The sequence below is a fragment of the Plecotus auritus genome, assembly GCF_963455305.1.
Source record: "Plecotus auritus genome assembly, chromosome: 5".
NCBI lineage: Eukaryota > Metazoa > Chordata > Mammalia > Chiroptera > Vespertilionidae > Plecotus > Plecotus auritus.
The window spans coordinates 46,066,341-46,090,253 of NC_137776.1; the positions used below are offsets into that span (position 1 = coordinate 46,066,341).

General features: G+C 36.1%; 1 protein-coding gene across 2 annotated transcripts in view; it reads left to right on the forward strand.

The window, feature by feature from the left end:
• ATF2 (activating transcription factor 2) overlaps positions 1 to 20,497 on the forward strand; it is an 84,892-nt gene extending 64,395 nt beyond the window's left edge. For both annotated transcript variants that reach the window (XM_080669275.1, XM_080669274.1), the window contains 3 exons: positions 2,170 to 2,376; positions 12,094 to 12,199; positions 17,916 to 20,497. In XM_080669275.1, the coding sequence (XP_080525401.1) occupies positions 2,170 to 2,376; positions 12,094 to 12,199; positions 17,916 to 18,142 (540 nt within the window). In that variant the 3' untranslated portion in view covers positions 18,143 to 20,497. The remainder of the gene's footprint in view (positions 1 to 2,169; positions 2,377 to 12,093; positions 12,200 to 17,915) is intronic.
• The last annotated feature ends 3,416 nt before the right edge of the window (positions 20,498 to 23,913 follow it).

Consider the following 23,913-nt stretch of genomic DNA (forward strand, 5'->3'; position numbering starts at 1 on the left):
AGTAAAGAAAATATTTCAAGGTTGCCTTTCTTGAAGCCAGCCATAGAAATATTTTTATAAAAGATTAACTTGGAATCATGTACATAAAAGAAATAATCTAATACTTGATCTTTATTATAATTAAAATACAGTATAAATGGAATAACCCTTATAATTTTTAATGCTAGTTATTTGGAAAAGGAATTAAATCATACCATTGTATTTTTTGGAGTTCGTAGGATGAGAAGTAGTTTGGTGATTTTCCTGCAAAACTTATCTTGATCTTATATATAAAATTTTTGCTTATTATATAGATAAGAAGAAAATAGAAGTTTTATTTGTTTACACCATTTTAAAATATAATTAATTATAGGTAAAGATTGTTTTCAGACTTCTTTGGATCATGGGCCTGTGGCCACAAAGTGACTGTTTGCTTTGCGCTATTTCCAAGAGTTCATTTCCTGTCTCCATATTCAAGTGTTCTGTGGTACAATTTTGAGATTTGTAAGAGGGTTGGAGTTATTTATTGCTCTATAGTGCTAGACACTAGACAATATCACTAGCAAGTGAAGATTTCTGTCTCTGACTGATCTGAAATAACCAGGCCAATCCGTTGAGGAGTCGGGAGATAAAATGAAAATCTGGACTCCTGTGGGATACTACCCACCAGGAAAATAAGCATTAATGAACCTGACCCTTAGAAAAAGACTTAACCTAAATTCCAAAAACTGAAGAAAAGCTGAGTAGAGTCATATGCCACTAACAATGTTTTAGTGATGGACTGCATATATGGTGGTGGTTCTATAAGATCACAGTATATGCTTACAAGCAAACCGATGATGGAAAAGGGGGAAAAAAAACAAGCAAACTATCATAGACATATATCTGAAAAGAGTGACACCTCCTCAAGAAGAGCCTCAGGTAGGTCCTTCAGGAGGTGTTCCAGAAGAAGGCATTTTTGTCATAGGAGATGACAACTCCATGGGTGTTATAGCCCCTTAAGACCTTCCAATGGGACAAGATGTGGAAGTAGATGGCAGTGAGGTGGTGTTGAAGTCTATAGTAGTGTACCATAGTGTCCTAGGCCTTCACATCCACTCACCAGTCACTCACTGACTCACCCACAGCAACCTCTAGTCCTGCAAGTTCCATTTATGGTAAATGCCCTATACAGGTGTACCATTTTTTTTATTCTCTATTTTTATTGCACCTTTTCTATGTTCAGATATGTTCAGATACACCAATGCCATGTGTTAAAATTGTCTATAGTATTCAGTATAGTAACATGCTGTCCAGGCTTGTAGCCTAGGAGCAATAAGCTATATCATGTGGGCTAGGTATGTAGTAGTATGTACCATCTAAGTTTGGGTAAGTGCACTCTGTGATGTTCCCACAACAAGGAAATTGCCTAACAATGCATTTCTCAGACTGTATCCCCGTCACTAAGAGTCACCTGACTGTATACCAAAGTATGTACATTCATGCCTTAATTTTAGAGAAACCAGTTTTTTTAAAATATTTTTTTATTGATTTCAGAGAGGAAAGGAGAGGGGGAGAGAGATAGAAACATCAATGATGAGAGAGAATCATTGATCGGCTGCCTCCTGCACGCCCCCTACTGTGCATCAAGCCCACAACCTGGACCTGTGCCCTTGACTGGAATCGAACCCACAGCCCTTCAGTCCGCAGGCCAACCCTCCATCCACTGAGCCAAGCCGGCTAGTCATAGAGAAACCAATTTTTAAAGAAAATTTACAGATTTAATGTAAATGTGGTTTCCCATAGTGAATTTAAATAAGCAGTTATTTAATTTTTACTTTAGTACCTTATAATTAGTTTTCTAAGGATTGAATAACACCTTAATGTACTTTTAAGAGTATACTTGGGAAAATGTAAGATTTTTATATGATCATTTGCATTGCATTTTCAGTTTCTTCATATTACTTCTAAATAAATGAAAATATTATAGAAACTTTAAAGACTTTATTTAATGTAAGTAGTGACTTAGTGAGAATCTTATTTTAGCAGTGCTCATTTATTTCAAGGAATTTGTTAAACCACTGGGTGATTTTCACATTGTCCCAAAATATTGATATATACAATGAGACTTAGAAAATAAAGTTAGTAGCTCTCCCCTTTTGCCACCCTTTATTGCCTGTGTTAAAAAGCTTTCATTTCTGTTTATTACAGGCTTCTCCAGCTCACACAACTCCACAGACCCAAAATACAAGTGGTCGACGAAGAAGAGCAGCTAATGAAGATCCTGATGAGAAAAGGAGGAAGTTTCTGGAGCGAAATAGAGCAGCAGCTTCAAGATGCCGACAAAAAAGGAAAGTCTGGGTTCAGTCTTTAGAGAAGAAGGCCGAAGACTTGAGTTCATTAAATGGACAACTACAGGTAGGGTGCATATGTGTAAATTTTGTTGTATGTATTTTAATAATTGTGACCACAGCGCTTCCCTTTTTTTTCTACTTAGCCATCTAAATATTGTAGGACACAATATTGGGTGTGTGTATGTAAAACCTAATTTTATAAACTTATTTGGATACTGAAATAAAATAATATAAAACTTTCAATACTGATACAATGAAGTAATTTAAAATAAGTGTTTGTGTAGTGCAAAAGTACTTAAACTTTATAAAGTTGTGATATAAAGTTCAAAGAATTTTAAAATTAAAAATATCATTGGTATTTCACTTTTCATGTTCAATTGTTGGTTTATATCACAATGATAAAGTTGCTTTAGTAGCAGTTTTGTTTTTAAGTCCTTTTGTTCTTTGAATTATAAATTTTGTTTTGTTTTGTTTGTTTTATTTAAAGTGAATATAGTGCTCAAGAAAGGTGCCAGATTGACAGCTTTGGAAACTGAAGGACTCTTATTATCCACAGAACAGGTACAATATGGCCAGTGGCAATAGAAATCATTTTATGCTGCCCTGCCAATGTGCCTCAGATACATTTCTTAGAAACCTCGTGGGTATAAAGGTTTAAGGCTCCTTCCTATTCAGTCTTTGGTAAGATTTCCAATGGGGGAGCACCAAATCTATTTCCTTCCTTCTGTTTTTTTGTTTTGTTTTTCTTTTTTTTTAATGTTGTGAACGTTCTCCAATAAAATCTCCTAAACTACCAATCGATGAGCTTCAGCTAGAAAATTGATGTTAATGAATTGTAGTTCTTGATCAGTCTTCTGAGTTAATTTATTCCCAGTTAAAAATAAATCTATGTAATTATAATTGATGATGAGAACTCCCTTCTTAAACCTTTCTATCTTTAAAGATATCACTATTATAAATGTCTATTTAAATGCTTGGGAAAAAGATTTTAGCATCAGGAATAGCATTTAACCTGTAATATAAATTTTATAACCTAAAAATTTTTCATATGTGAGGTAGACATTTTTAATACTGTGTTGTGCTTTGAATATTGGCATGTTAGTTTAGAACAAATGGTCTTATAAAATCTATTTTAACCATTTAGAAAAAAATTAAAAATGATTTACCACATCACAGAGATTTCAAATATGTACTTATCTACCAGGGTATACTAAGAAATTATTATATTATCATCTGATAAATGAATTCTTAAGAACTATTTTCATAAGTTTTTAGAAAAAATGTATAAATTTCTTTCCTCTTTAAATTCAGTGAAACAGATTATAGGTACCAATTTATTTATACAACTATAAAAATGTCTATTCTTTACCAGGTCTCTCTGTTACAATATTAACTCTTTAAAAACTATTTTAAGTAATTTTAAAACTAATTTTACTATTAAAATTTTAAATATTTATATTAACAAAGTGATTTAAGTATACATATATATATATATTTATTTTCTCTTTTTAACTAACAAAATTATACTTCCAAATGACTAGACTACTTGTATCATTCTTTGTTAGCTTCAGTTGTCTTATCCAGAGAATAGAGATAATACCTGCTAGTCTATTTCTCTGTGTTGTTGCATAAATCAGTTGAATCAGAATGAATGTAGGTATTTTTAAATACATAAATTTTTAATTTTAATAAGATATATATATAAATATTTTCCTTTGTCATTTGTCTTACTTGCCTTCTTAAGAAGTAAAGATGACTGAAAACTATAAATGTTATATAAATACATGGTCTCATTTACAGGGTGTTGTTGGACTTGAGGTTTTCTGCTTTGACCCAAGTTTTAGCAATATTAATAGCTTTTAATGAGATATTGCTGTTTCCTTAGTTATACTGCAGAACTGGTCACTATTATTAACACTGATGATCTATTATTGGAAAACCTTGGAAAATTCAGTATTCAAAATAAATGTAATCTTTACTTCATTAATTGCATGTTTTTTCCACCATGCAAACTATAATTAAAATGTCATTGTAAAATGTGTTGCATTTTTATTGCCTAAGTGAGGTAGAAATTTCTTGACTGGAGGAATAAAGGCAAGATTTATCTAGGTACAAGTTAGCTAGCACATCATTTTCAAAGCATAAAACTTAAAAAGAAGTCAAATTCAAGAAATCACTAAATTAAAGTTATATTCAACTGTAGAGGTTAATACCTCAAATTACAAACAGAACAAGTAAAATCAGTATTTTTATCATTAAAAACTGTGATGATGGCATCCTCCTATATAATAAAAGAGAAACATGTAAATTGACGGTACCTCTGCTACGCTCACCAGCCAATCAGGAGTGAGTGTGCAAATTAACCTGACAAAGATGGTGGGTTAATTTGCATACACAGGCACCGGGCGAAGAGTAGATCAGGAGAGCCGACGGAGAGTGGAGTGGCTTGGGGAATTTGGCTCCCCAAGCCGCCAGACGGAGAGCAGAAAGGGAGAGCTGGTGGCTTGGAGGACTTGGCAGAGCGGGAGGCCGTGGGACAGAAACAGAGCAGGAAGGGAAAAACCAAGAGTATAGGGAGCACCAGGAATTCTGGGAATAGTAGTTCTGGTGGCAGCCCCAGGACCGGAAGCAGAAGCCCAGAGTATGGGGAGCACCAGGAATGCTGGGAATCGTAGTTCTGGTGGCAGACGAATCTCCTAGACACTAGAGCAGCCATGGGCAAACTACGGCCCGCGGGCCGGATCCGGCCCATTCGGCTGTTCTATCTGGCCCGCGGAGCCGAAAGAGCGGAGGGTTCTCTTGCTCTCTCCTCCGCTCCTTTACTTTGAATTTATATTAGTTCACACAAACACTCCATCCATGCTTTTGCTCCGGCCCTCCGGTCCAGTTTAAGAACCCATTGTGGCCCTCGAGTCAAAAAGTTTGCCCACCCCTGCACTAGAGCAAAGTGAGCCTGGAGCAAGTTACTGTTGTGGTGTGGGATGGAGGGAAAGCAAAGGTGAGAGACATAAGTAAAATCAGAGTGTCTAGGAAAAATTAAAGGGAAGATATCCTAAAATTTCCAGGAAATCTCCACCAATGAAGCAAAGGAAAAAAAAAAAATGCCTCTATTATTCTGTGAGCAACAAACCAAACTGGGTTGGGGTCTCAGACAATTCACTCATATGATTGCAAAGATAGACAGAAACTCCTGGATTGGAGAGGGCTCCCCTGAGGGCTGCCAGATTGGAGAGGGTGCAGGTCGGGCTGAGGGACCCACCCCCCATGCGCGAATCTTCATGCACCGGGCCCCTAGTAGTTAGATAAGAAAGTGTTCTCAGTTTTAGAAGTACATACCAAAATATGAAGATAGGCAAAATGATACGTTGTCATGGATTTTCTTTAAAACTAGAGGCCCGATACACAAAATTTGTGCAAGAGTAGGCCTTCCTTCTCCCAGCTGCCGGCACCGGCTTCCCTCTGGCACCCAGAACCCAGGCTTCACTCTGGCCACCAGCAGGCACCCAGGACCCGGGCTTCCCTTGCAGCCCCGGCATCGTCCCAAAGGACGTCTGGTCTAATTAGCATATTACACTTTTATTATTATAGATACTTCTGCAAGCCCAGCCAGTGTGACTCAGTTGTTGAAGTTTCTCAGTCCCCATTTGGGAGCCTGCAGGAGGCAGCTGATCAATGATTCTCTGTCATTGATGTTTCTATCTCTCCCTCTCCCTTCCGCTCTGAGGTCAATAAAAATGTATTTTTTTAAAAAAATACTTCTGCAAAAAAAGAAAAAGAATAAGGTTCATTTGTATGTATTAACCTGGGAAAATGTCTATAATACATTGTTGTGGGCAAAAAGAAAGTTGCTGAAAACAGTCTAAACATCCATCAGTGGATGAGTGGATAAATAAATTGGGGTATATACATACAATGGAATATTATTTGGGCATAAAAAGGATTTAAAGTACATACTAAAATGTGGATGAACCTCAAAACATGCTTAAGTAAAAGAAGCTAGACACAAAGTCACATATTATATGACTATTTGAATGAAATATCTAGAGCAGATAAATTCATAGAGACAAAATGCAAATTGGTCATTGCCAGAGACTGGGGAAAAAAGGAAAGGGAGAAACTGGTTATGGGTAATGGGTTTTATTTTAGAGTTTCAGAGATGTTTTATAAGTAGACAGAGGGAGGTGGTTGCACAACATGGTAAATGTACTAAATGCCGTTGAATTAATTCACTTTAAAATGGTTAATTCTATATTATGGGAATTTCACTTCAATAAATTACTCAATAAAAAGTTAGTTGCATACTAAAATGTATACCATAAATCTTTTTCATTAGTAAAAGGTTTATACTTAAGTTAGATGGATAAATGTGTAGGTATGGAAATCATATAGTAATGAATCTCTACATATAGGTAAAATTTTAGGAATGACATGTGCCAGGATGTAACAGTAGTAAAGAGAAGAGAGGGTATGGGCAAGCATGGATGGTTTGGGAAGAAAAGGCACTTCAATTATGACTTTATTATTTCAAGTGGATATGTGATTTTGATTTTTGTTTTATAGTTATTTGTCAAACAAAATAAAAAGTTTTAAAATAGTGACAGACCATAGTTTTCAGAGTGTGAAGAGTTAACATGCTTATAGTAGATTCAGGGAGAAAAATTTTTTTTCAGTCTCCCAACAGCAAAACCACTAGCTGTGAAAAACAGAATGATTTGTAAAGAAAATTGAATGTAAAAGAAATAATTAAACTGTGCTTTATGTGAACACATTCATCAATTCTACATTTTTTTAAAATAATCCTTCATGTGACATACAGGCTTAGCTGATTGGTATAGTAGGCAGTAACGATTCATGGTTACTTATATATTACATAAAATAAAAGATTTAATAAATGTTGAGGTATGACTGTTCATATTTTTACCAAACATATATTAGATTTTTAAAAATATTATTCAACCTTATTTCCCCAATCATGAAATTTAATTATATTTTAGCTTTCTAAAATCATTGCTAAAAAGGCAATTTTATCAAATTGTATTAGAGACATTTGTGATAATCTAGACCAAATTATAACATTTTTTTTATATTTTATTGATTTCTTACAGAGAGGAAAGGGAGAGGATAGATAGTTAGAAACATCGATGAGAGAGACATCGATCAGCTGCCTCCTGCACACTCCCCACAGGGGATGTGCCTGCAACCCAGGTACATGCCCTTGACCGGAATTGAACCCGGGACCCTTCAGTCCGCGGGCTGACGCTCTATCCACTGAGCCAAACCGGTCAGGGCTATAACATATTTTTAAGGTAATACATGATTTTGTTGTCTTTTATTTAAAATGCTTTTAACCTCTTATGCCTTTGTCTTTCAGTTATACTCATTTTAGGGATTAGTTTTCACTTTACAACTTCAGCATATTTCCTTTATGAATTAAAGTCAGACTCCTTAACAATTACTCTGTGGATAAAACTTGGAAGTTTTGTTGTGGATTTTGCTTTTAAAACTTAGGTATTGCAAAATGTATGTGGAATAAGAGGTTCAATAAATTAATAGAAGCATTCTTTGATAGCTGGTTACATGAGGAATTTTCACTTATGGAAAAGGTTTTATAGTGATATGGAAAAGGTTTTGCTTATTGGTCCGTTGACTTTAAAGGAATAGGATCAAATCTTTAGTATTTATCATTTGAAATAGAAAGGAATAGCAACAACTCAAGATGCTGTACAATGCCTGTTTTAATTCCTGAAAAAAATATGATATTACTATCTTCCTCCACGCCCCCCACCCCCTAGTTTTTTATCTAGAGAAGGGGGTAAGTGTAATAGTGATGCCACCTGTACCTCATGCATTTTATTAAGAGTTTGAGACCTAGTATTTATTTTTACTAGCCTTTATCAAAAAATCTTTCTAAGCCTTTACTTTCCCATCAGTCAAAGTCATAAAATACTTTGTAAGTGAAAGAGGATATAGAAAAGTATTCTGTAACTGTGCTATGCAAATACTAGTTATTTATTATTTGTTTTGTCATTAAATATAAGTGCTTAATGGTGTGAGGGCATGTTATTAGACACAGGGAATATAATAGTGAAAAAGACATTATCCTTGAACTTATAAAATTTGTGGTCTAGCAGAGGAGACAAACATGAAGCAAGTAATCAAAGTATAAGAATAGACGGGTCATTCCCATTCATTTTGCAAAATATTTTCAAAATAGAACCCCATCATCTATATTTCTGTTGTAGACAAAAAACTATTTTATTCTCAAGTGTAGGTTTTGCATCCATGACAACCTTTGGAACTGTGTAGTGAGAATCTTGATATTTGATCTTCAGCAATGAGAAATTCCCCAAAGAAGAAATTATCTAACATTATTTATTTAATTTGGAGAGTAGTGGCTGAACTAGTAAGGTAAAGATCATAAATGTATGGAATACCTGTGGTCATCAAGATGTGGCCAGACATCAGTGAGAAAGTCTGATCTGATTTCATCAGTCTGATCTGCTGCAGATAAACTGTAAAAAAAAAAAAAACTTGTTAATTACTATATAATTTTTGAGTAGCTAAAAATAGAATGGAGCGATGGTAAGAAAATGCCTAAATAATTTACATTTTATTTTAAACCAGAATAATTTTTACAGCATCTTCTTTATCTTAACAAATAGGTTTTACTTTGATTAGAAAAAAAATCAATAATTGCTCACATTTGAATGAGACTTTGACATTTTCAAAATGTTTTCATGTCCTTTATTTCACTTGCCTCTTTTTGGTATTTTTTACCTCTTGGACATAGAATTTCCATGGTCCTCTCTAAATATAGCTATGTACTCTCAGTCTGTGCCAGCCTGTGCTGTGCTCTGGGGATACAAAGAGCAAAATAATCTGCCATTGAGAAAATCCCAGTCTGGCAGAGGTGGCAAACAAATAAACCAAAAATTAGAATCCAATGTCATAAGTACTGTGTTAATACACACACACATATAAGTATATAGGGTTGTGGGAACAAAGAAATGGGCGTCTCACTTCTTTTTCTATGCAAACTTATGCTGTACTGAGTTGATTTAAAGATGAGTAAAATAATTAGCAAGGCAAAAAGGAGAGGAAAGATTTTCTAGTTAGAGATAACAGTATGTGTTTAGTTAGCTATACAGATTTTCATTCTTATAGTAAAAATGATTAAATATTGATTATATCATAGGTTCACACTAATGTGAAGGGTAGCTCCAGGTACCAGATTATAAAAGACTAGAGGCCTGGTGCACGAAATTCATGCACGGCGGGGGGGGGGGGGGGGCGGAGGTGGTGACCCTCAGCCCAGCCTGCACCCTCTCCAATCTGGGACCCCTCGAGGGATGTCCGACTGCCCATTTAGGACTGCTGGCTCCCAACTGCTCACCTGCCTGCCTTCCTGATTGCCCCTAACCGCTTCTGCCTGCCAGCCTGATCACCCCCTAAATCACTCCCCTGCCAGCCTGATTGATGCCTAACTGCTCCCCTGCCAGCCTGTTTGCCCCTAACTTCCCTCCCCTACAGGCCTAGTCACCCCTAACTGCCCTCCCCTGCAGGCTTGATCGCCCCCAACATGCCCTTCCTTGCAGGCCTGGTCCCTCCCAACTGCCCTCCCCTGCTGGCCTGATCGCCCACAACTGCCCTCCCTTGCAGGCCTGGTTCCTCCAAACTGCCCTCCCCTGCTGGCCATCTTGTGGCAGCCATCTTGTGTGTTGGAGTGATGGTCAATTTGCATATTACTCTTTTATTAGATAGGATTGTGTATGCTTGACATACCTATCCAGCCCTATGTTATATTACAGAAATTAATAACAGACACTTGTAGACACGAGTCTCAAATTCAAGCTGACACAGCAGAGAAACTTTCTTGGAAGGTATATATTGGGTTATTCATAAAATGGTTTCTCATCAACAGTGTCATTAATAAAGAGCTATAATTAGCAATATTGACACTGATGTAATATTTCATAGAAATGAGTTTTCTAAATAACACTTTATTTTTAAGGCAAAACTTTTGCTTTCCCTTTTGTACTTTGATCTCTCTAAACCCATTCTTGTCTCAAATAGAAGAATATTTTAAAACAACTTAACCCTTTTATTAGTGGTTCAGTTTTGTTATGAGCATCAATTTTTGTTTCGTGTTTTCATAAAGTATTGCAATTCATTATTATTGGGGTGTGAGGAATTATTTGACCCTACAGACTTGCCTTTAGATTGCCTAATTTTTATTCTTTTGATTTTTTGTCTGTCATTAATCACATCAGGAGACCTAATGAGTCTAATCTGCTAAATTATTTTACATTAAGCTTTCTGCATAAGAGACTCGGGTAGAAAATGAAGTGCCTGAGCTTTGTGTACACCCTTTTGCTATATTTCTTCATTTAATTTTGAGTTCATGAATGAAATCTGCATAGTTAAGGTTAATGTAAGTTCAAATAAGTAGAGGTATTTGTAAATTAAGATTTTTATGTTATCAATTTATTAAATTTATATTATTTCTAACTCTTGAGTATTGATAATTATCACTAATCTACATGTCTTTAATATTTGTGGATGACCCAAAAAAATTAACTGGACTCTCAATTTGAAACTTTTACAGAGAATTTTCCAGATTAATGTATCCAAAACAAAAGCTGACTTGCTTGTTCTGTAATAAGGAATAGTACAAATCACCATTGATTTATCAGATTTAAATTTAGATGTGAACGAATTGTCTAGGTCAGTGGTCGGCAAACTGCGGCTCGCAAGCCACATGCGGCTCTTTGGCCCCTTGAGTGTGGCTCTTCCACAAAATACCGTGGCCTGAGCGAGTCTATTTTGAAGAAGTGGCGTTAGAAGTTGTTTAAGTTTAAAAAATTTGGCTCTCCAAAGAAATTTCAATCGTTGTACTATTGATATTTGTCTCTGTTGACTAATGAGTTTGCCGACCACTGGTCTAGGTCAAAGGCAACTCTGCCTTTTAGATATTACATCTACTTTCATTGGTGTCTTGTCCAACACAGTGTCTTGCATTGCATTCTAAATATCTGTGATTCCTTGGTTATTGTGGTTTCCCATTAGTAGCTCTTCCAAGTTTCTTAGAAACTTGATTGAGTTTTCAGGATAAATATTTCATTTTCAATTGAATAGAGGAGTAAAAATTTATCCTGACTCCCTTGATGTCTAAATTTTCAAACAAAAGAACATGTATCATCTATATATATAAAAGCCTAAGCGACCGTTACAACTGGTCAACTGGTTGCTATGACATGCACTGACCACCAGGGGGAAGACACTCAACACAGGAGCTACTCCCTGGTGGTCAGTGTGCTCCCATAGCCAACCTCCCAAGGTCCCTCCCCCCGGCTAGCGGGCCCCGATTGGGACTGGGCGAGATGGCCCCAATTGGCTCCAATCGCCGGCCAGGCCAAGGGACCCCGCCTGTGCACGAATTCGGCAATTATATGGCCTCTAGTACATATAATAAAAAATATTTTCAACAGCTAATCTCTGATATGTAATAAGCAGCTTCAAGGCAAATGGTAATATAAAAACTTTGAAATATGTTATCTAGTTGTGTTATCTTAAATTTTTATAAAAGTTGCAGTTTTTATATAAATGCTAAAATATAAAACTGATATGTACTGATTAAACATATTTAAGCAGCATATTTTGTTTATTCCTTGATATTGTGATAAAGATGTTCAATTTTTCTTATCTTAACCTTCACTTGTTTTAAACAGTGAGAAATGTTTAATCAGATGCTGGTAAGGTACATAACTTGTTTCTTCTCCAGAGTGAAGTCACCCTGCTGAGAAATGAAGTGGCACAGCTGAAACAGCTTCTTCTGGCTCATAAAGATTGCCCTGTAACCGCCATGCAGAAGAAATCTGGCTATCACAGTGAGTAATGTTCCATTACCTACAGCCTTAGGCTACATCAGTGAAATACTGCCACAGCGAACCAAGCTTCCATCAAAAAACGGAGACTGAAATTCCTATACTTAATATTAAATATCAGACTTCTCCAAGGTTATTATGGAATGGGGTATACTTCTTAGAATCTAGATTTTTAAAAATTTCCTATTTCTAGCTTTTATTTTAGGGATTGCTATGGATTAGCAAAATGGGTTAGTTAATAACTTAAAATATACTATAAGTACTGATGATTATTTTGTTTATCATCCCAGTATAACACTTTGTCTTAGATTGACATGGTGAAGCATTTCTTGTCCAGCCTTTGTTTAGTAATGATGTGTATTTTTTTAATCAACTGTCTTTACTAAAAATAGGGTGTCCCAAAAAAATGTATACACACACTTTGAATAATTATAAAGTCAGTGTTTATTAAAATACATTTCATTTTCAAAATTGAGCTATCAGCTGTTAAAATGTGTATACATTTTTTTGGGGGGACACCCTGTATGTAGTATCCATTTACAGTATCAGATCCTATTATTCTTTCTTAGATATCAGCATTGTGTGGGGTTTTTTAATTATTGTGAACCTTTGTATTGAATCTTCTAGTCAGTCATAAAAATGCTAAAATAGAACATTATCTGCATATCACTTTCCTCTTAAATGTTTTCCCTAAAAATGAGGTTCTTCTGTTTTCAGCATTTTAAAGGTTAATTGCGTTTTTTCCTTCTTGTAATGTCCTTCTTTTTGGTAATATAAACAGTGTTGGAACCAGCTGTAACTCTTGAATAAATGGCCTGTCCATTGTACACAAATTTGTAACAAATAACAGAGCTGGAAATGCATTAGGCAACATTCATAATATATAACCCACAGCTTTCGTTTTTATGATTTAGAGGTATTTCAGGATATTTGTAAATGTGAAGATTGTCTCAACCATATGTATCCACTTTATTTTAATTTGCCAGTGTCAGTAATTCAAAAGAAAGAAACATTTTATATTGGATGCAAACTGTTCCTCAGGTGCTCAAGATAAAACTTAATAGCCACCATCTTTACTTGTAGTCATTGTAAGCAGTTTCATCAGAATGGGCAATATTTTTTAATTTAAAAGATCCAATAGATTTAGCAACTCTCTATTGCCATATATATTTAGAACATTGATTTTTGTCAGTTTTGAGCAAATAAATCTCAGTCCTTTGATAGCTAATGATTTTTTAAAATCTTTATTGTTGAGATTATTACACGTCCCCTTTTTTCCTCCCATTGCCCCTCCACTTGGTTTCCGCCCTGCCCCAAGCCTTCACCACCCTATTGTCTGTGTCCATAAGTAATGCATGTAAGTTCTTTGATTAATCTCCCCCCATTTCCCACCCCCTTCCCTCTGAGATTGTCAAGTCTGTTCCATGTTTCCATGTCTTTGATTCTATTTTATTCCTCGGTTTATTTTGTTCATTACATTCCTTGTTTATTTTGATTTTTAGATTCAGTTGTTGATATATATGTATTTATTGCCATTTTATTATTCATATTTTTTACCTTTTTTTCTTCCTCCTCTTCTTGCTAACTGCTTTTCTCTTGCTGCTTTTAAGATTCTTTGTCTTTAACCTTTGGCATTTTATGATGTGTCTTTGTGTGGGCCTCTTTGGTTTCCTCTTGTTGGGACTCTCTGCTTCCTGGACTTGTAAGTGTATTTCTTTCACCAGGTAGAAGTTTGCTGTCATTATTTCTTCAAATGGGTTTTCAATAGCTTGCTCTCTCTTCTCCTTTGGCACCCCCATAATGCAAATGTTGGTATGCTTGAAGGGTGTCCCAGAGACTCCTTATGCTATCTTCATATTTTTGGATTCTTTTTGCTTTTTGCTTTTCTGATTGGGTGTTTTCTGCTCCCTCATATTCCAAATCATTGACTTGATTCTCAGAATCTTCTACTCTACACTTGAATTCCTGTAAATTATTCTTTATTTCAGTTAGTGTATGCTTGATATCTAGTCATTTTGACAGGATGGTGAAACACATTGTGGAGTAAATTGCGCCCATATAGAAATATGTTTGGAGTTTGTATGATTGCTGCAGGGATGAGGCCATTATAGCTCCCATCTGACTTAACATAATTTCATATAGAAGCTGCTGAGTTCAGCATTATAAATACATGGTTTTCTTAAGAGAGTTACCTTGAATTTTGATAGTATAGTTCAAAAGTAAATGTATAATTGATTCTATAAAATTAGAAATAAAATTAACTCATATTGCATTCAATTCAAAATTATCTACAATTTTTAAATCCTTAGTAATTTATTAGATAATCCCAACAGCTTTCTCTCTATATCTAGGCAGAATATGTTCAGCAAATATAAGCCAATTTTTCATTTTAGTAATTTATAAAGGTATTTTTTAAATGTTTAGGTGTGTGGGTTTATGTCCTATACTCTTAAATAAACTGACTGAAAATTTAGATGAGTAAGTTTTTAGTGACTATCTATTATACTTCATTGTGAGAATGAGAGACATTTTTCATTTTGGGAACTATACCTACCTTTTTTTCCTGTCTAGTCATCTAGATAGTCAATTAACAAGTATAGTTCTTTTTTCTTTTCTTTTTTTTTTTTTAAATATATTTTATTGATATTTTACAGAGAGGAAGGGAAAGGGATAGAGAGCTAGAAACATCGATAAGAGAGAAACATCGATCAGCTGCCTCCTGCACACCCCCTACTGGGGATGTGCCCGCAACCAAGGTACATGCCCTTGACCGGAATCGAACCCGGGACCCTTGAGTCCGCAGGCCGACGCTCTATGCACTGAGCCAAACCGGTTTTGGCAACAAGTATAGTTCTAACATAAAATTTGTCCTCTTTAGCTCTGTGGAGATAATTGGATTTTGTAGAAATTTTAAAGGAATGTCTATTTTCAGATTTGAAGTCTTTGCAAAAATACAACTTCTCTGTTGTTTAATAGTTAAGGTAAATAAAGAGATTGACTAAGTGAATATTTAAATTTTATAGAAAATATGGGGAAATTCACAAATACCTAACACTGTTGATCATGTTGCACACAGCAATTACTAATGGTGGTGAGCTGTAGTGCTAATTCTTTCAAAACATTTGAGAGAGAAAACTAAGGTTTAGTAGAAATTAAGGATTATTACAAAATCTCGTGGGTAAAGGTGACAGTTAAAGTCACACTGTCACAGGGTCACAGTTTTAACCCTCAGTCATGGGGAAACTGTGACAATTGGTATCTTAACAGTCAAATAGTATAGAATGTGAATGAAAATAAAATATTTTCTAAATGTTTGGATTCCATCAAGAATAAAGCACGAGAGTGATCTTATTGCCATTAAGTCATATTCTCTAGATCACTGAGCATAATTAAAATTATATAATAGTTGTTTCTATAATCATAAGTGGAAAGGAATGCTTCTTGAGTCCCAAATGTCCTTGAGAACTTACACAGGTGGGGCAAAAGTAGGTTTACAGTTGTGACTACACGAAAGTTTATTCTTGTATTATTATTATTTATTTATTTATTGTTATTATCTCCCATACAAACAATTGTGAACTTACTTTTGCCATACCCTATATTTTTCAGTACTGAAAATATATATGAACAGAGGTAGAGAACTTTAGAGAGTGAATTGTTAAACATCTGGTTTCTTTAAACTTACATAGGCCTGAAGTGGCTCTTGAGTGCCGTAAGATCTCTTGTATATTTCTAGTTCTTGTGATTATACTAGTAATTTTTCTCCCCTCACCTTCTGGAAGTGGATATGGGTGCAGATATATCACATTATAAATGTATTTATAAAATTTATAATTAAAGAATTTATAAGTGAGTAACTGTTCTTTGTATAGCCTAAAGATTTGCTTTACCTAATTCTGAAAGACTAGAGACAATCACTTATCCCTTAGAATTTACTGTTTAATTTTGAGTCATTGCCTTCACTATATATTTACATTTCCTTATTACACTCATCACAGATCAGCCTCTATTTCTGAAAGCTGGTGCATCCCTAGAACTTAACCTTGAGAGAAAGGTCAATTTGCTGTAGATTAGTGGTCACATAAACAAAGAGGGCTTTTTAGTAGTCTCTAGTGTTTTCTTTGAACACATAACTATTTGTGTTGGCTATTGAAATTGTGTTTTATAGCATTTATTATAATTTTAAAAGAATTACTGTGACTTTTTTATAATAACTTGAGGTCAAATTTTTATCCAAGGATGTGGTTTTGCATTCATAGCAGATTATGGAGAAGATGGGATTCTTTCTCACTTATATTTATTAAAACCTGCTTTTCAAAAATCAATGAATTGGGGGCAAGTATGTCAAAATTCCTAAAAATTACTATATTTCAGAAAACCCTCAGAATAAGGAATTTTATTTGAATAAAAGTTGTGCTTTGTGAAGTTCCTCCCCTTCCATCTTCTATATTACAAATCATAGGGTAAGTTCTGCTTCATAGGGTGCAGACCTTTTAATAATTGACTTTCAGAATGGGGACTTAACCATTAAGAAGAAGGCTGGTATGCATTCTCAGGTTTGATAGAAAACCTGCATATTGTCCCTTCTAAACACTAAATAAAAATTATTTTAATGCCAAGTGAGTAAAACAAGGTGCAAAAGAATATATCCAGTATAATACTGTCTTTAGAATGTTCATTAGTAAACAAGCTAAACAATATTGTTAGGGATACATACCTACTTGGCAAAACTTAAAAGAAAAAATACGGGAATGGTTAAAGAAATAGCAGATGGTAATTATCTTGGTAAGGAGAGGAGCTCTTAGGAAGCATCAGGGTTACTAAGGCAATATTCTCTTTTAGAGTTGGGGGCTGGGTTCATAGGTGTTTGTGTTGTCATTGTGTCTCATAACTTACATACACTATAACTGTTGGTGTGTTGTGCCTATCAGATTTTTCACTAAATGAAATTATTGGATTCTTTTCTGTAATAAAAAATATATGGGAGATTTGTTATTCAAAAGCCTACAAATTGGGAGATTTATTTTTATAAATATTTAGAATGCCCTTTCCTGAATATCTTTTCACTTGTAGACTTTTATGTAGATTTTTATTTGAATCTCAATTCATGCAACTATAACAGCTGGTGGCATTTAAATTCTAAATATTGCTTATTCTCATGTGTCTGCATCATTAGAATCCGGTATTGTAATCACCCAGTGCTGCAGTAGATGGAAAGTCAGCTAGAATAAATATAGTTCTGGAGACTGCAGAGGGAATAATTTGAAGATGTAATTTGTATATAAGAATTCATTTTGTTTATGCATGTGGCAATACATTTTTTATCTTTTAATAAGAATGGGATGTAGACAAACATTGGTTTTGTTAAATGTGTTATTTGATATGGGTTTGATTATGGCGATAGGGGTCTTTCTGCCAAAATCCTAACCCAGTTTAACTCTCTTTAGCAGATATTTCTTCAGCTCTATTCTGTGAGGCACTGGGTACCCAGATGTTTCCATGTGTATGGTTGTGCCTTTGTTTGACCTGTTGGGGATAAAATGCCCACTTCATGTCTTACAGCCACCTTTCAGTTACTCAATTCCCATCATACTGACTTTTCTAAATAACTGATTACATAAAATATCTTGTTGCTTTTTACTCTGTATATGGACTCAGCCTACTGATACATTCTTACAGTATTTTAAGAAACTGAGCAATTTTTCTTTTTTCCACTCAGCTGCTGATAAAGATGATAGTTCAGAAGACCTGTCAGTGCCAAGTAGTCCACATACGGAAGCAATACAGCATAGTTCTGTCAGCACATCCAATGGAGTCAGTTCAACCTCCAAGGCAGAAGCTGTAGCCACTTCAGTCCTCACCCAGATGGCGGACCAGAGTACAGAGCCTGCACTTTCACAGATCGTAATGGCTCCTTCCTCCCAGGCCCAGCCCTCAGGAAGTTGATTAGAAACCTGCAGTGCAGCAGTTTTAGATACTCATTAGTGACTTCAAAGGGAAATCAAGGAAAGACCAGTTGCCATTTATGCGAAATCTGTGGTTGTAAATTTTTTTTTTTTTACTTGAAATTGAATTTGGCTCTAAAGTTGGGGTAGCAGCAGTTGATGATCAGACTGAACAACAGTTTTTATTCTCTGGAAAAAGGCTGATTTTGCTTTTTTATAAATATTGTTAGATTTATTAATTTTTCTGTGCTCAATGTATAAATTGTATTATAATTCATTGTGGTTTTATTTCATTTTTAATTTGGTGGTGTTTAATAAATGGGGGTGTTCCTGAATCTCTCTTCCCACTTCCATTTCTTTTGGCCACCTTTTATCCCTCAACTGTGATGGTAATATTGTTATATCATTTATACCAAAGTTCTGCTTAAATCCTTATTGACTTTGTACATTAACAAAGTCATAAAGCACTCGCGAAAGAAAGTTGCTTTTAACCTTTTTGCCTTTTATTTTGCACATTATGCAAAAGGAAGAACATTAGAGAATACTTTTTGAGTGAAAACATGGTAGAAGACATACAGTGCTTTTATGCACACTTATAATCTTAAACTAAATCAAGATCATGAATAGTGCATTTTTCTTTTTAAAGATTTTAAGTAGACTTGAATTTTGAAATCTTTTATCATTTCAAAAATGACTATTTTTCAAGTTTTAATTTCAGTATTTTAAACCTTTATGTTTTGAGGCGAATAAAATAAGAAATTATATAATGTACAATACAGGGTTATCAGATATCTAATAATTTTTTGAAATTAGGTTTCTGGGTTTTTTTTTGCAGATTTCAGGTTACAAACTGAGAAGTTTATGCATAATCAAGTAAGGTATGGTTGCCAGAAAAGCCTAAAATTACTACTTAGAAAATTTAAGACTGTTTACCCCCATTGTCTTGTACTTGCAAGCTAACTTGTACTTATTCTTGTGAAAGCACTGTCATCTTTTAGTAGCAAATTTTGATAACGTTTCTTGTGGGGAAAAAAATCAGTATCTATCTTTAGAACAATGTAATTATAAAGTGGGAAGAAAGAGTGAGAGAGAGAGAGACAGAGAAAGAGAGAGATAGAGAGAGAGTGAGTGTGTGTGTGTATGTATGTATGTGTCTTTCAATAGTTTATGCCAGCAATCTTTGCTTGAATGTTTAACGATGCCTTCAGTGTGATGCTGGCCAATAGGTGATTGCAATTTAAAAGGTCATTACTGTGCAGGCTTGGATAACTAACATTCCATGATGTAGTTTGTTTCTGATGAGATGATTGTAGGTACACTTTTCTCATTATCCAGTCATCTGTGGGATACTGAGTTTTCTAATGTGCCATTATCTATTTTTATTCTGCAGTTATGTTCAAAATATAGTACAATATTTTAAAATAGACTAAATTGTTAAAAATTTAAAAGTAGTAGATGTGTGTAAGAGAACTTTGTAAAATAGTTATGAGTCCTACCCAGTAGCAACTTCTGGCATTCAAGCAGGATTCCATTATGTAAATATCTTAATGCATTTATAATAAGTTGTGTAGTTTGTTCTGCATCCATACTACACTCTTTGCTAAAGTCTCAGTGCCATCTCCTAATGAGACTGACATTTAAAACCTACATGGAATATCCTTGACAACTCAAGGAAATATCCCACCTGCCTAAGTTCCAGACTGGGAAGCATTCAAATTATACAAATGACATTTTAGGACTTTTAAGTTATGAAGATAATAGGAATTTTATTGTTTGGTTTATTAAAACTGAGAACATTTTAGTTGATAAATTCTACTTCTACATTTTTTAAAATTTTTAACTGATTTTATAATTTTAAAGTAATCAATTTCTAATCATGATTTTTCCATAATTATGCTAAGGAGTTGATCTCAAAGGCACAAAATATGAATTTTGCAAGAAGGCTATTTTTTATTGTAGTTTGGATGGGTTAGGAAAAGCCTCAATTTTTCTCTCTCCTAAGTCCTTCAGTGCATTTTCCTTTCATTTTATTATTTATGCAAATTAAAGTTCTTTGATAACAGGAATTCTTGCAACTGTAAAATAAAGCTACATAGATGTAAGAAGTCATGTAAACGGTTAATGAGCTTACCAACGTTAGCAAAACTTTCATTGTAAATCAGTCTGTACTCAGCAAATAAAAATCATTATTAGTTGTATAAACATAAATTTCATTTGGACTTTCAGGATGTCACACTACTTCTGTACCTAGCATTTTGAGTCCTTATATTTGCAATGTTACACAAACTGTACTATTTTCTTTTATGTGCAGTTTGCATGAGTAAACCATCAGAGAATAAATTCTATCTTTAAATTATGTTCATAATTGGCTTGTTCTTACCTATCTTTCATAAAGTAGCATCATCTGATGATATTTTTTTTCTTCAGGGCATTTATCACCTGAGAAGAACCTGATACTCTATTTCTGTGATAAAATTTATTCATTTTCAAAGAACTTTTCACTGCAGGGTGCTCAGGCCTTATTCCTGTTTCTCTGCATTCAGTTTAAGCCCCGTTCATGTACAATGAACCTTTAATTTAGGTCCCTTCAACTTCATCCACACACAGATCCACCAGCCTTTAGTGTCTCTTGGTGCGTCCCTGACAAAATATAACATCTTAAATATAACATGTCCAACACTGAACTCTTGTGTTGGACATGTTATATTTAAGATGTTATGTTTTGTCAGGAGACGCACCCTACCCTCAAATAGAATCCTCCCACAATCTTTCATAAGTTAACTGATGGCAACTCCATTCTTCCAGTTGCTTAAGGCAGAACAACCTTGTCATTCTCATTTTCCCTCTTTTCACAGTCCACATCTAACTCATTGGGAAACAGTTTGTTTTACTTTCAGAATAAACCAGCCACATCTCACCACTTCCACTGCTATCACCCTGATCTGTGCCATCATTTCTCACCCAATGTATACACCCCAACTGAGGATCAAACCTTTTGGTGTACACAACAGAATGGCGCTCCAACCAACTGAGCCACCCGGCCAGGGCTCCTATCACATCATTTTATTCAATGAATGAGTGCTACTAGGTGCCAGTCATTGTTCTAGGCCAGGGGTGGGCAAACTTTTTGACTCGAGGGCCACAATGGGTTCTTAAACTGGACCGGAGGGCCGGAACAAAAGCATGGATGGAGTGTTTGTGTGAACTAATATAAATTCAAAGTAAAGGAGCGGAGGGGAGAGCAAGAGAACCCTCCGCTCTTTCGGCTCCGTGGGCCGGATAGAACAGCCGAATGGGCCGTAGTTTGCCCACGGCTGTTCTAGGCTCTTGGAATACACCAATTACCAGGACTCAAATACCCTGCCTTTGTGAAGCTTGCATTCTACATGGTGTATGTTGGGAAACACAACACAATAAGTACTTTGTGTATTATATTAGAAGTGGTTAGTGCTGGGTGAAGAAAAAGACTAGTTTTGCTAGAACATATAGAGTGATGTTTCAGTCTTAGATTGAATAAATCTGAAGATACAAAGAATCATGGCTTTTTTTTTAAGGTACACATTCTGACACGTGCTTCACTTGGATTATGTGATACGAGAGAGAAGATTTCATGAAGACAAGCTGGCGCATTTCTGTAACAGTTTGACAATGATATGTTAAAAGCACAAAGGCATGTTTATTTTAGATGGCAGGAAAGATAATGGCTTAGCTCTGACTTGTCCTTACTGTTAAATGCAGTTTTGATAATTCTACATCTGAGACTATGGAATTTGATGTGTGACACTAAGAACTTATTTGTCAGACTATTATTATACAAAACCATATTTACTCCTAGGCCTTCATCCTATCTAATAAAGGAGTAATATGCAAATTGACCATACCTCTGCTACATCCACAAGCCACGCCCACCAGCCAATCAGGAGCGAGTATGCAAATTAACCTAACAAGATGGCTGCAGCCACAGAGAGAGCAGGAGGCTTGGGTTTCCCCGGCAATGGAGGGAGCCAAGCTTTCCGCACACCCTGGCCTGCCTTGGCCTCCACTCAAGGCTACAAAGTTTCAATTATAGAAGATAAATAAATCCCAGAAACCAGGGCCTCCGCTTGGGTCGCTGGGGGGCGTGGCCGGCCTGCAAACCACCACAGGCCCCTTGCCCAGGCTGCCCCACGCCCCAAGGGACCCCCACCCTGATCCGGACACACTTCAGGGCAAACCAGCCAGCCCCCACCCGTGCACCAGGCCTCTATCCTATCTAATCCTCCTATCTAATAAAAGGATAATATGCGAATTGACCATCACTCCAACCCACAAGACGGCTGCCCCATGTGGTCAAAGATGACTGACCCCATGTGGACACAAGATGGCCACCACAAGATGGCCAGCAGGGGAGGGCAGTTAGGAGGGACCAGGCCTGCAAGGGAGGGCAGTTGTGGGTGATCAGGCTAGCAGGGGAGGGCAGTTGGGAGGGACCAGGCCTGCACAGGAGGGCAGTTGGGGGTGATCAAGCCTGCAGGGGAGGGCAGTTAGGGGTGACCAGGCCTGCAGGGGAGGGCAGTTAGGGGCAATCAGGCTGGCAGGGGAGCAGTTAGGCATCAATCAGGCTGGCAGGGGAGTGATTAGGGGGTGATCAGGCTGGCAGGGAGAAGTGGTTAGGGGCAATCAGGAAGGCTGACAGGCGAACAGTTGGGAGCCAGCAGTCCTGGATTGTGAGAGGGATGTCCGACTGCCCGTTTAGGCCTGATCCTACCGGGATTGGGCCTAAATGGGCAGTCAGACATCCCTTGAGGGGTCCAAGATTGGAGAGCGTGCAGGCTGGGCTGAGGGTCAGCCCCCTCCACCCCCCATTCCCGTGCACGAGTTTTGTGCACCGGGCCTCTAATCTTAAATAAATAGACATAGCAGGGTTGGGCAAACTTTTTAACTTGAGGGCCACAATGGGTTCTTAAACTGGACCGGAGGGCCAGAACAAAAGCATGGATGGAGTGTTTGTGTGAACTAATATAAATTCAAAGTAAAGGAGCGGAGGGGAGAGCAAGAGAACCGGATAGAACAGCCGGATCCGGCCCGCGGGCCGTAGTTTGCCCACGGCTGACATAGACACACACACACATTCCCCTTGAGAACACTAAATTATCAAAGCAATTAGTTCTAAAAGATAATTAGAACAAAATTTAACCTGAATTTTTGAAATTGTCTTGACCACAGGACAATAGTTTTGAAGCAACTAGAGTTACATCATTTTATTTTTGATATAGTTGTGAAAAATCACTTTTATACTTTTAATAAATACAAATAACTTTTCTGTAATTCTCTCACAGAGTTTTAAAAACAAGTGCAGGTCTATCCAGACTATAACTATAGATAGAGACTTGGGTTGGGTGTCACTGAAGCAAATATTAAGATCCTAGAGAGTTAGCATCCAATGAGGGGCTGGGAAGAACAACTCACAAGATGTAAAAGAACTTTCTGATATAAATGGTAAGTTGCCAATTACATATTGCCGTAGAAAAAGTGTGATCAGTGAAAGTGTTTCCAAAATTATTTATTCCGAAATAACAAAGGTAATATGGCATTGGAACCTACATACAAGGGAAAATATGTGATTTTATTCTATTGCAGCAACCCAAAGCACCAAGTCAAATGTTAATTGTAATATAAATGATCACATATGTTACAACACTCAAATTAGAAGGGTTTTGTTATTCAACAGTGAGCCAATGAGTTCCCCAAAGGTACATGCAAATTTTCCAATGGCTTTCTGAGCCAAGGATT